The 12,454-nt window shown below is 49.5% G+C and overlaps 1 protein-coding gene across 9 annotated transcripts in view; it reads left to right on the top strand.

Annotated features, from left to right (window-relative positions):
• NUP214 (nucleoporin 214) overlaps nt 1-12,454 on the top strand; it is a 94,721-nt gene that overhangs the window by 53,323 nt on the left and 28,944 nt on the right. For 8 of the 9 annotated variants that reach the window (XM_049630369.1, XM_049630385.1, XM_049630376.1 and 5 more), the window contains 5 exons: nt 2,038-2,113; nt 3,442-3,520; nt 6,115-6,205; nt 8,476-8,537; nt 10,611-12,449. In XM_049630369.1, the coding sequence (XP_049486326.1) occupies nt 2,038-2,113; nt 3,442-3,520; nt 6,115-6,205; nt 8,476-8,537; nt 10,611-12,449 (2,147 nt within the window). The remainder of the gene's footprint in view (nt 1-2,037; nt 2,114-3,441; nt 3,521-6,114; nt 6,206-8,475; nt 8,538-10,610; nt 12,450-12,454) is intronic. The other variant, XM_049630389.1, reaches the window with a different exon arrangement.

Genomic DNA, 12,454 nt, shown 5'->3' on the forward strand with positions numbered 1-12,454 from the left:
TGTGTTTTAAAGCGGCACTCGAGGGGCGCCTGGGTGGCTCAGTCAGTTAAGCTCCATCTAAACTCAGATCGCGATCTCACGGTTCATGAGATCAAGCCCCCCATCGGGCTCTGTGCAGACAATAGGGAGCCTGCTTGGAATCCTCTCTCCCTCTCTCTCTGCCTCTACCCCACTTGTGCATGTTCTCCCTCTCTCAAAATAAACTTACAAAAAGCATTTAAAAAAAAAAAAAAGCGCTCAAGTGTCACCGGTAACGCGACGCCATCCGCAGACCTCTGCCGTCAGGTGTCTCCTTGGAGCGCCGGTGCAGTGCCGCTTCCGCTTTCGGTCCCCTGACTTCTGTTTTCTGGAACGGAGCCCGTCAGATGAGGTTCTGACCGTCCCTGTCAGGCCTGCGCTGCTAGAAAGTGGAATGAAGTCACCGCTCTGTTCTGTCGCTCTCTTGGGTCACGACAGATCCAGTGTAGTCCTTTGGTTTGTCAGCAACTGCGCCGAACGGCATTTCTCTGCAGGGCTGTCACACGGCCCGGCGTGGGAGTTCCTGATGTGTGTCTGGGGACTCGGAATCCCCGAGGGATTCGATAGCATTATCACAAGCAACTGGAACAGTAATGACACTCACCCTGTTTCACGCGTGGTTTAACTTACCGTCGCGTCATAACTAAGTTTTGGGCGTAAAAACATGTTCTAAAGTTGGATAAGTTGCTGCTTTCATTTTTACCAGTAGTTTCTTTTTTGTTTGTCTTTGGGAAAGCATAAAAGATTATTTCCCTTGTGATTTTTATGAGCTCAGACCACATTTTCCCCAGTCTGCCATGTCTGCCTGGGGCTTTCTCAGCCCCAGAAGCCTTGCTTGCACACTCCTCCTTCCTGTGGTGGGACATCTCAGGGGAACAGAGACTTGTTTTCTTCGGAGAACACATTTGTAGCTTCTTTTGTCTTCAGGGAAAAGCGAAGGGGATTTGTTTCACTGAAAATGACTCCATTTTTTCTTGTCTCAATCTAACAAAGTTTGGGAAGGTCTCTGTATTAATCCAGCCGAGAATCGTGAGGTGCTTGTAAGATTGCTAAATCGTTTGATAATTTTCTTCCGTGAGGCATGGGCTTATTTTTGTCTTTCCTCTTCCACATTAATTTTTTGATGGAAAAATACCAATCCTCCCTAGCCTAGGGGGAATTGAGAAAAAGAAAACCAGATCCTACAGCTACTATTGCTATACTTACCAGCCAGGGTAGCTTTGGACTGAGGACAGATAAATGAATTGCTCCCAGGAGCCGAGAATAGAACTCTTATCCTTGATTGCATTAAGCAGGCCGGTTTTTCCCCTCACACACGAACACTAAATAATTACTGAAATAACCGTTCCCTGCACACCGCGTTCAGAGTTAACGTAAAGATCTCTTTTCTACAAATAGCAGATACCCTTTCAGACTGCAGCAAAGGCGCAGGTTATACGGAACAGCGGTACATTTGACTCTCTTGTACGCTGACCTGGCGAGCACTGGGCTCTCGGGGGTGGTTGCTGTGAGAAGCTGAATGTCTCCTCTTTGCGAAACACTTTGGAGCCATTTATCACAGCAGATCATATACAACCCGTGGGTCCAGTGGCACATTTTCTCAGGCTTGGAAAAGAGAATCCGGCACGATTCTAGACTCGTGTCTAGACTCAGGCTTGGAAAAGAGCATTAGGCGTACGAGTTCTAAATTCCCCAGAGTGTAGAACCGGGGATGGGGACGGGAGGGGGCTTACTCTCCAGGTTAGAAAAAAGCTCTCCTTCTGAATAGTTTTAACTTTCATTCTCAGGATGGCAGGAAGGAAAAAAGTTTTAAGCTCACTGCTTTGACTTTTATGCTGGAGACGCAAATTTCATTTCAACAAGCGATTCTTCAGAAAAGTGTCAGATGACTTCGGATAGGGTCCCAAACAGATTCTGCCCGATATTGGTATCATTTATTGGCTAGAAGGCAGGCACAGAGATGAAGGTCATTTTCACCCCCGTGCCTTTCTCTTGAGTGTACCCTTTTGTGTTTCTCAGCTCTTCGGTGCCATACCCTGCAGCCAAAGCGCCCCACCCAGCGGTGACTCCGGCAGCTGCCAACCCGGCTAAACAGGTGACTTCCTGGTTTTTGCTCTCGTGAACGGCCTTGCAACGTCTGTCTTTGAAGACAGTACTGTTTCAAGTCTCAGCTTTGTTTTAACAAACTATAAGTCCGACAAAGACCTGTGATCCTTTCCCTAGAATTTATGTCAGTCTTGACACAGTAGGTCAGTCAGGACCTGAGGTTGTCTTTGTAGGCCATTTGACATTCTGCCTCTAGGAATCTTGGGTCACAGTTCCAGTACCTTAACGATCGTTTGGGTGATTTGGGCGTGTGATTTACTTTCATTGGACGTTACCTTCAATAACCCACACGACAACCGTGTGCGGTAGAACGGGGCAGGTGTTTATGCGTGTTTCCCTAATGAGAACCTGAGGCACAAGTGACGGGTGCAAGCTCACACGATTAGGAAATGCTGGAGCCAGAGCTGGAGGCCGGCTCTTGTACCTTCTTCCCTCTGTGGCTTTTACATCGTACCTTTCAGGATCAGTGCTTTGGCGGGGTGGCTTCTCCGGCTTTCTCCCGCAATCCCTGTTTTTCGGAGCTTGCGTGCGCGGTGGTATCCCTTACGTCTACGCTTAGGCTTTTGCCTGATGAGCATCGTCTCTTAACAAAAATCTTGTAAGCAGTTATATAGTAAACAGTTAATCCAGAAGAAAACAATTGGAGACAGCTGACAGATAGATCAAGCTATCCCTGAAACCTTCCCTGAGAAGACCTGGTTTCTCTGCCACTCTCACCTGTCTCTGAGAGGAGTAATTTCACATTGTGTTTGAGATTGAACCTCACAACTTGCCTCTTGTGAGTTCTCAGCATGGCTCTCTGATTGTTACAATGGCATTTAAGCGTTTAGCATTTGGTCCTTCTTCTGGAGGTTTCTGTGTTGACCTTGGAGAACAACACATGGGTAAGGAGAAGTCATAACCAATAAGAGTAAAGGAACATTTGCTGGAGATGGAGAAGCTGAACAGTTCCACTTTTTAATTTTATTATACGTGTACTGAGAGCCAGAACCCATTTCATTCATTTCCTTATTCATTACCGGATGTTCCGGTGCCTCCTATGCGCCAGGCACTGTGCTGGGTGCTGGGAAAATAGCCACAAGCTAGGTAGGCAAGACTGTATTCTTGGAGCTTGCAGAATATTCCATGCTCTGATATACTCTTACACACGATAAGCATTTAAACATACTGACTTTGGATTATAAGGTTTTTAAAAATTAAACTAAATGAAAGTTTATGCTTGCTTACTTTTAAATTATGTTCTCATTTTACGTGTTTCTTTATTCTAAAGGATGGTTAATTGTTTCACATGAATGTTCTGCCTGTGTTCTGTTACAGGGATCTCTAATAAATTCCCTAAAGCCGTCGGGGCCCACGCCAGTGTCCGGTCAGTTGTCATCTGGTGATAAAGCCTCAGGTCAGTTTGCATTTTCATTTTAGTGAAAATCAAGGTGAAAGAAACCCTCCACAAGAGAGTTTAGTATTCTAGATCACAGAGGCCACTGACATAGGAAATCAAGTAAAGAGATATTTGGAAGGCTTCAGTCAATGAAGAATGTCCAGGAAATCTGTGACCCTTCATCAGCCCTGCAGACTTCTGAAATTTGAGCGCAGTAGGAGAAAAATCTTCCTTAAGATGCTTTTCCCGAAAAGGAGCAATTGTGTTGTCTTCACTGGCCTTTTGCCAGACAATCAAAGTTACGGGAGGGGAGTGGAACTCGAGCTGTATTCTTCTACTAAAAGGACTGAAAAGTCCTCTTGGTTCACAGGTCATTCAAAGCTTGCAAAATGCGGAAAGGAAAACAGATCTGTGGTAATAGAAAAATTTCAGAGTAGACGATAGTGATGTCAGTGTCCCGATTTTATGGCTTCACACAATTCCCAGTACCCATTCGAGCTGAGTTATCCTTAGCTCAGATTAGTAGTTTTTACAGTCACCGTCAGTGCTTTGACCAAGGGGTCCACATTGCCCAAACCAATCCAAGCAGAAGAGCTCTCTTGTGTAGATGCTGATGATGTGGGGTCTTCGCAGCATCCCCTTCCCTTGGCCCCTTCTTTACTGCCCCTTTACTTGGCCTGTGTTCCTTTTGGCTTCTGGGGCCTTGTGCCGCCCGCGGTTCTGCGTGTATGCCACTCCCTGGGCTCCGGCTTTTGTTTTCGCTCATGCTCCCAGGTGGGTGTCCAGGCAAATTCCGTTAGAGACCGAGCCGCCCACTTTCCGAACATCGTCTTCTCCTCAGCTGCACAGTCGTTCTGCCTTTCTCTAGAATCGAAAGCTGGATATTGGGTTCATCTTCAGTAAATAGGCCTTGCACTCGTTAGTGCGTACCCCTCAGTTGTCCAGAATGTGGATTAGTGCAGGACTGGCTGTTACCGGGCAGGCTTTCCAGGGGAGGGAGCCATGTCTCCCTTCTTGACTGGGATCTGAAGTTTTCAGTTAGAAGAAAATTCCGTTAGGATTATTAAGGATTCAGATTAAGAAGCTGGTTTCCATTTCTGGCTAATGTTTTGGAAAGTTTTGAAAGACCACACATCCCAGCCTCTTCAAGGCCCACCTTAGAGAGCTTTTGTCCCTCCTGAACTTAAGAACTAAGGAAGTCTAAGAAATTTTGCTTCACCTACGTCTTAAACAGTTAGCGGGACTTGCAAAGATATTTCTGACGTGCATGATTCAGCAGTGATTGTGAAATCCTGTCTTTCATTGCTAGACGTTTACTTGTGTTTTCACATGCTGGGTAACCAAAGGAAGAGGACGTCTGAGGGTAGAAAAATCTCCCTGAAGATACTGTCTCCAAGTTTGCAAAATAGTTCTCTTATTAATTAAGAATGGAAGTACCGTTGTTGTCTTTCTGATTATAAAACTACCATAAATGCACAAAACCATCTGCGGTGAAGAGACCTATAAGGTAGAAAGTGAACGCTGCCTCTTAAATTCGAGTTCCAGAAATAACCACCCTTAATTTAATCTGCGTGTCTGGAAGGTTACTTCATTGTTGTTTTTCAAACAAAAATAGGTGTATCCTGTGTCTATTGATTTGGAACCTGGTACCTGCCCTCCCCCCATTACAATACATTCTCTGTTCATCTTTCCAGATCTGACACCCCTCTCCGTCACTTGTCTTAATTGCAGCCGAGGACCTGCACCCTGTTAAGTTTTACCAGTACTGTGCTGATAGTTGAGATCGTTTCTGATTTTTCAAGATGATGACCAAGGTTGCACAAGATACCCTTATACACACCACATTGCTTTATAGTAGCTTTAAAAATCCTCTACCCTGTACTCATTTGAGGAGAATGTCCTTTTTTTTTTTTTTTTTTTTTTTTTTTAACGTGTGATTTGCTTTGGGCTTTTTAAATGTAGCGTTCCCTGTTCCTCCCCCTCTTAAAGTGGAGCAGTAGGGGGAAAACTGAAGATAATACCCCAGACCGTTAATGAGTAGTTACAGTGAAATTGAACCTAGGGAAGAGAATGGATTGCACTTTTAGCTTTGCTGTGTGGCAGTACTCACGTATGACCTTTGTAATTTTTTTAAAAAAGCCGTTATTTGTGAAACATAAAACCATCCACTCTGAGAAATACAGAAAGGTAGGGAGAAAGCAAATGGTCATGAAGTCACTACTCAGAGATATTTCACATACTAACCTATTTCTCTTTGGGTTTTTTTTTTTTTTTCTTCCTTCAGTGTATATTTCCATCATTCTAAAACTTTATTATAAATTCTCATAAAATTATAGAACTACTTTCAGTGGTTTCAATTTAAACTACCCTCGAGTTCTTTTGGTATCTTTTCCGGAGAGGAGAGCGTGGCCTGTTTTGGTCTGGAGTTAACACTGACAGAGCCGGCGAGCAAGTAAGTTCGTGGGCCTTGATGCCGACCTGACCTGTCGGAGAGCACGGTGAGGCCCACAGGCTGGACCCGCAGAGAACGACAACCTGGAACGGTGTTTCTAACAGCTTTCGTGTCATGTTCTCATTTTTTTTTTTTTTTTTTTTTCTTCCCATAATTTCAGGGCCAGGGGCATCCAAGATAGAAACAGCTGTGACTTCTACCCCATCTGCTGCTGGGCAGTTCAGCAAGCCTTTCTCATTTTCTCCATCAGGGTCAGTAACAAACTTCATTTTTGTGGCAGATCGCCAGCAACCGTATAGGTAGCTTCCCCCGGTTTTACCGTCAGTAGGTATATGTATCTGCTTATTAAATGCATATGAGCCCAGAGCTCTTACCACCTTCAGTAACACATAGGATGTCAGCAACACTAGCTTATCATCCTCGTGCAGGCCTGCACTTGACCCTCGAACAACGGGGCTTTGAACCGCATGGGTCTGCTCCCACGCGGATTTTTTTCCCCGTAGCTTCCGGTAATACCATGGATGTATTTTTCCTTTGGTTTTCTCCGTAATATTTTTTCTTAGTTTACCGTATCGTAAGAAGGCAGCGTGTCGTACACATAACGTGGGTCAACCAACTGTTGATGATGTCAGTGAAGCTTCCGGTCAGCAAGAGGCTATTAGTGGTTAAGTTTTGGGGAGTCGGAAGTTTTAAATGGATTTCCAGCTGCATGGGGGTGGGGGCCCCTGACCCCTGCCTTGTTCAAGGGCCAACTGTATTTCCCATTTTCCATCCCAAGTGTATATATGTGTTACTATAGATGTATTTGTTTTGCTTTCTAGGGTTAGCCTCCTTTTCTTTGAGCAGTGGGTCTGTGTCAGATTCTGTGGTTGGTCTTCTAGCTTATGACACTGACCTCTTTGCGTTCCGACGCCATCTGGGGGCTGGGGGTGACGTTGAGATTGGCTTTCCTGCTCGAGAGGGCGCTACATTCCACTGAGAGGAGGTGGTGAAGGACCACAGCCCTTTGGAAATCTGGGTCTTGTGGAGATAAGGGGAAATGTTCCTGTCCCATTTCTTTAAGAATAATGATGACTGTACCTGTAAAGTTGAGTCATTTTGAAAAATGGAAAAGTCTTCCGGCCGTCATTCCACGGGAGCCTTGATTCGCCTCACAGGGTGGGTGCCTTTGTTCTGTGCCCGAGGCACTTCTGTTGAACCCCGTGAAGGGGGCCGGAGCGTCCTCCTCCTCCCGGAGGGGAGCTGGCTCTGTGGAGCGGAGATAAAAACCTGTCCGAAGGTTTTTGCCCGTGGAAAGCCTGCGTGCTCAGGTCCAGTAGAAAAGCCTCTGAAGCCCTTTCACTTTGTGCTCTTGGGACTGGAATTCTGCTTCCCACAGTCTCTCCCCCGATGTCATTGTTTCCTGAGTGTCCTTCAGCCATAACACGTCAAGAGCAAGAGGGGTTAGAATAGAATTTGAGGGGGAAATTATCAGATTACTTTTTCTTTAATGTAAGTCGTCGTTTTATCCTCTCAAAGATCGTTTGGAGCCACTTTGAGAGAGTAGGTTGGCGCCGGGAGTTACTGCTTCTTTTACAAACACTTAACAGTCTTCGCTGCTGCAAACGGATACTCTTCTTCCCATTTTTAAAATAAGGTGAAAAGGTTTGGGTCCCCGGGTCAGTGGCTCACCTCTGTTAGATAAAATTTCGTCACCAAGGTTGAGACAAAGAAAGGATTATTTTTTGTGATGTGATAAAATGCTTCTAACACATCTTCTTGGATGGTTTTTGTCCATTCGAGGAAGGCACTGATGGGTAAGCAAAACCTAAGTCCTTAACAGTACTTACTGTATTTGCCGTGCTTGGCCCCTGATGCCTTAGAACTGTAGTTTTAAATTCGCCATTTGAACTTTGATCACAGTGGGTCATCTCTTCTGGTTCCCGCTTGTGCCGAATTTGTCCTTTGACCGTGGTGTCTTGACTTAGGTCAAGACACCTGAAGAAAATCTACGTTAGGAGAGAGAGAGGTTGATAGAGGGAGTCCACAAAGGTTTCGGACCGGATTTTCCCAGCCGAGGGCTCGGAGTTCGTGCTCTCCTCCACGTCCGCTAGCGGCATGGCGTGCTCCCGATGAGCCCTTTGATCTCGGGGTGGCTTCTCAGGGGTTCTCCCTGACCCGGCTCCCTTGCCTCCGTCCCGGGGCAGACGGTCTGCCCCAGCCACCGTGCCCACGCCCCCCATGCCCGGTGCATCTCCGTCACTGCTTAGCTTTCCGCACCACGGGTCCCCACCCAGGCTGCAGAGCCCCGCCGGGGCCTCCTGGCCTCGCCCACCGATTGCCGCTCCCCGCCTCGAGATCTGGGAGCGGCTTCCTGCCTCTGAGAGATCCACGCTTTTACTCTGCTGTCGTTTATCGTCTCGGTTGTGAGTGCCTACGAGCAGATCGATCGTACAAATGAGTTGTGAACGTAACATTAAGAAGGGCAGGATTGTGCCTTCGGTGTTTGTTCCTCTTTAACCTCTCTCCTTGCGCTCCCTAGGACTGGCTTTAATTTTGGGATAATCACACCAACCCCGTCTTCTAATGTCACTGCCGCACAAGGTACAGTCTCTCCCTGCACGGCGCAGCGTTTCTTTTGTGTTTTCTCTAAACAGGTGCTGGGTTTTTGTACAGATGTGTTGACATTTTCCTTGCCGCTGAGTCTTGCTTAAAGCATCTGCAGCAAGTTTGGTGTTGACAGTGTGCCTTCGAAATAAGCCGCATTTAAGAAACTAAAGGGGAGGACTCCTGTTGACTTTTTAAATTCAGAACAAGGAACGGATTTGCTTCTGGGAAAGCAAGGCTGGGCTTTAAATGCGGATGTTAACATGTGAATTAGAATTCCTTTCTCCGTCTGCTCATCCTCACAAGACCGGATTCGTCTTCTCTCCCGGATAACCTGTCGGCAAACACACTCGTCCTTCTGTGTGTTGTTACATAGCCATCAGCCGACATCTTTTTAATGGTTAAGAGAATCTGAGGACCTGTAAAGAAACCAAATGTATTTTTTAAGTGCCTTCTAGCTCTCCGTTTAAAGAACTAAGTTGATTTTTCCTTTATTTGAAAAAGCAAGCTCTTCCTATGAAAGTGATACATTCTAAAATCCCATGTCGTACCCCTCAGGTTCTGTATTTCTTTTGTTTCCTCTTCTGCTTCATTTCCTTTAACACAGGCTCTTACGAATTTTCCAGTGTTACTGGAAATCTTATATGAATGTCACGTGTTAATGGCCACATGGTTTCTGTGATTTATTGAACCCATTTACCTGCCGAATATTTAGGTTATTTCCAGATCTTCCCTATAATGAACAACACACTGACCGTCTTTCCTCCGTTCGCTCAACAAGCGTGTTTTGAGCGTGTCCTCTGTGCCAGCTCGAGTGGAGGAGGTTTTGGGAAAAAAGGGGTCCCTTAAGATTTGGGGGCAGATCGGGGGCTGAAAGCACAGCAGACTCCCTAAACCTGGTTTGTCTGTGGCACTTAAAGGGTTGATGGTCTCCTTCCTTCCTTCCTTTCTACAATAGTGATTGTTTAAACTGTTTTCGTAACCTTTGCCCACTTAGATGTGGCAGAATACCCCCGCGGCTCATCTTCTCCCCTGTCCCACTTTCCAGAGCAAAAACAACTCCGTGATCTAAAAGGATTAAGAGGAACAAAATAATAACCGGCGGAGGTCATAAGTCAGACAGTAGGGAAATGCAGTGGTAATTCTGTAAACATTTGAATCACTACGAGACTAGACAACGATCCAGAACCATAGGCAGCTCCGTAACAGCAGTGATACAACAGGAAATGGCCCCCGGGGAGTTGGGGCCCTGCGGCCTTCCCAAGAATTTGTGACAGCCAGACTTCTTAAAACAACATGGAGTTAGAAATATCAGTAAACACTGTAATAGACCAATTTTACTTCGTAAACTAGAAAAGTGGGTTACTTTTATTTATCGACCACTTACTGTTTGACCAGACCTTTACCTGTATCCCATTCTATGTTTATAACAGCTCTTTGAGGTAGCTACTCTTACTACACTTATTTTCCAAATGGGGAAACTGAGGCCCAGAGAGGTAAAGTAGCTTGTCCAGAGTGGTGCAGCGAGCAAGCGGCAGAGCGCCCGGCTCCAGAGCCCGTGCCCTTGACCAGGAGGCCACACTGCCTCTGTAAAAGCGCTCACTAGGAAGTAGCCCTTTGTTGTGCGTAAAAATAGTCGTCTGTGGACTGACACTTTCTTAGTCCGTAAAAAACGCAGCAGGAATTTCCATGTTGGATCAACTCCCGGCCTACCGGGCGGTCCATAGGCGAGCACCGCGTCACAAATGTTCTCGAGGAAAGCGCACACGGGGCAGACGAGACAAGATACCTTTTTTTTTTCTCTTTTGGGAGAGTACTGTGAATTTCCTGTATTCACACGGTGCTGTGTGCTTGCTGTGACGTAACGGTCACGAAAAGGACATTTGCCTTCCTCACCCGGGTGAGCTGAGAGCGAGCGCTCCTGTGAAAAAGCCTTCACTCTGTGTCCCCGAGGAAAAGCGCTGTGGTTGAACATCTGTCCCTACCGTATCGAGGGGAGACTGGGCTTGGAACGTGATGGGTCGTGTTGCGCTAAATCCAACCCATTTTCTCATTTCTGTTTCTTGCTAGGGGCAGCACCCCCCACTAAAGAGCCAAACCAGCTCGACGCGTTCCCGTTTGGTGGGGGAGGCAAACCCTTCTATGAGACGGTTCCTGAAAGCTCGCCGCCCTCGGGGATGACCGCATCAACCACCACTGCAGCCACCGCTGCCTCTCCGGCAGAGTCTGCGCCTTCAAGCAGCAGACCTGCGGCCCCTTCTGGAATCGCTCTTTCCACCACCTCTAGCAAGCCGGAACCCCCGCCATCCAAGTTGGGAGAGCTTCTGTTTCCGAGTTCTTTGGCTGGAGAGACTTTGGGCAGTTTTTCAGGACTGCGGGTTGGCCAAGCAGACGATTCTACAAAGCCAGCCGTGAAGGCTCCATCCACAGGCCTGACTAGCGCACAGCCAACCAAGACTTCCACTGTCCCCTCGGGGTTTAGTTTTACCAGCCCTCCCGTGTTAGGGAAGCACGCAGAACCCCCCGTGACCTCCTCTGTGACCGCAGCCACAGGGGCCCCTCCGGCAGCCACCACCAGCGCGGGCACTAGCAGTCCCTCGACTGGCATTTTCGGCGCTCTGCCCGTAGCCAGTGCGGGATCCTCTGGAGTTCTGGGTTTCGGCGGGCTGTCCCTAAGTGGTAGCAAGACTAGTTTTTCCTTCGGAAGCCAACAGACGAGCAGTACAGCGCCCCCACCTGCCCCACCGTCAGCCACAACTGCCGCTCCCCTGCCTACGCTGTTCCCCATGATGTCGTTTGGTAGCCTCCTGAGTTCAGGGTCTGCTCCCACCCTGCCCGCGTCCTCTGGTAAGAGCGCGGAAGAGGCCGCGTCCTCGGCCTCATCCGAGAAGCCGGACGACGGCGACGCCTCGGCGTCCGCGACCTCGCTTCCGGGGCAGCCGCCGTCAGCCCCGCTTCCCCAGGCTCCTCCGCAGACTTCTGACCCGGTTAAAAGAGAGCCTGCTCTGGCACAGCCCGCAGTCAGCAGCCCGGGCCCCGCGGCGTCCGGCGGCGGTCTCGCGACGCCTGCCGCGGAGGCCACGCCAGCGGCCCCCGCGGGCCCTGACGTCAAGACGGAACTGGCCTCCCCCGCTTCCACGCTCTCGGCTCCCGGGCCGCCTGCCGCCGCCGCGGCTACCCTCCCGGGCGCGGTCCCCGTGGCCGTTGAAACCCCAGGTCCCCCCACGACCTCCAGCTCCGTTTCCGGCGCTGCTCCGAGCCCGGCCGCGGAGACCGCGGCGTTTGGGACCGCCACTTGTGGCTCTCCTGTCTTCGCTCAGCCGCCCGCCGCCAGCTCCAGCTCCGCCTTCAGTCAGCTCGCCGGCCCCGCGGCCACCGCCCCGTCCGCCGCCCCCGTGTTCGGGCAGGCGGCCGCCGGCTCCGGGCCGGGCCTGTTCGGGCCACAGGCGGGAGGCGCGGCCGGCGCGGCCGCCACCGCCGCTGCCACGCCGCCCGCCAGCAGCTCCGGCTTCGGCGGTCCCGCTTTTGGCGCGTCGGCCACCGGGGTGTTCGGACAGACGACGTTCGGCCAGGCCCCGGCCTTCGGGCAGGCGACGAGCAGCCCCGCCAGCGTCTTTTCCTTCAGCCAGCCTGGGTTCAGCTCGGTGCCCGCGTTCGGCCAGCCCGCGGCCTCCACCTCCGCGTCCACCAGCGCGAACGTCTTCGGTGCCTCCTCCAGCACCAGCAGCTCCAGCTCCTTCTCGTTCGGACAGTCCTCTGCCAACACAGGAGGGGTGCTGTTTGGCCAAAGCAACCCTCCCGCGTTCGGGCAGAGCCCCGGCTTCGGGCAGGGAGGCTCCGTGTTCGGTGGCACCTCGGCCGCCACCACGACCACGTCATCTTCTGGGTTTAGCTTTTGTCAAGCTTCAGGTAAG

Source organism: Panthera uncia, chromosome D4 (assembly GCF_023721935.1).
Source record: "Panthera uncia isolate 11264 chromosome D4, Puncia_PCG_1.0, whole genome shotgun sequence".
Lineage (NCBI taxonomy): Eukaryota > Metazoa > Chordata > Mammalia > Carnivora > Felidae > Panthera > Panthera uncia.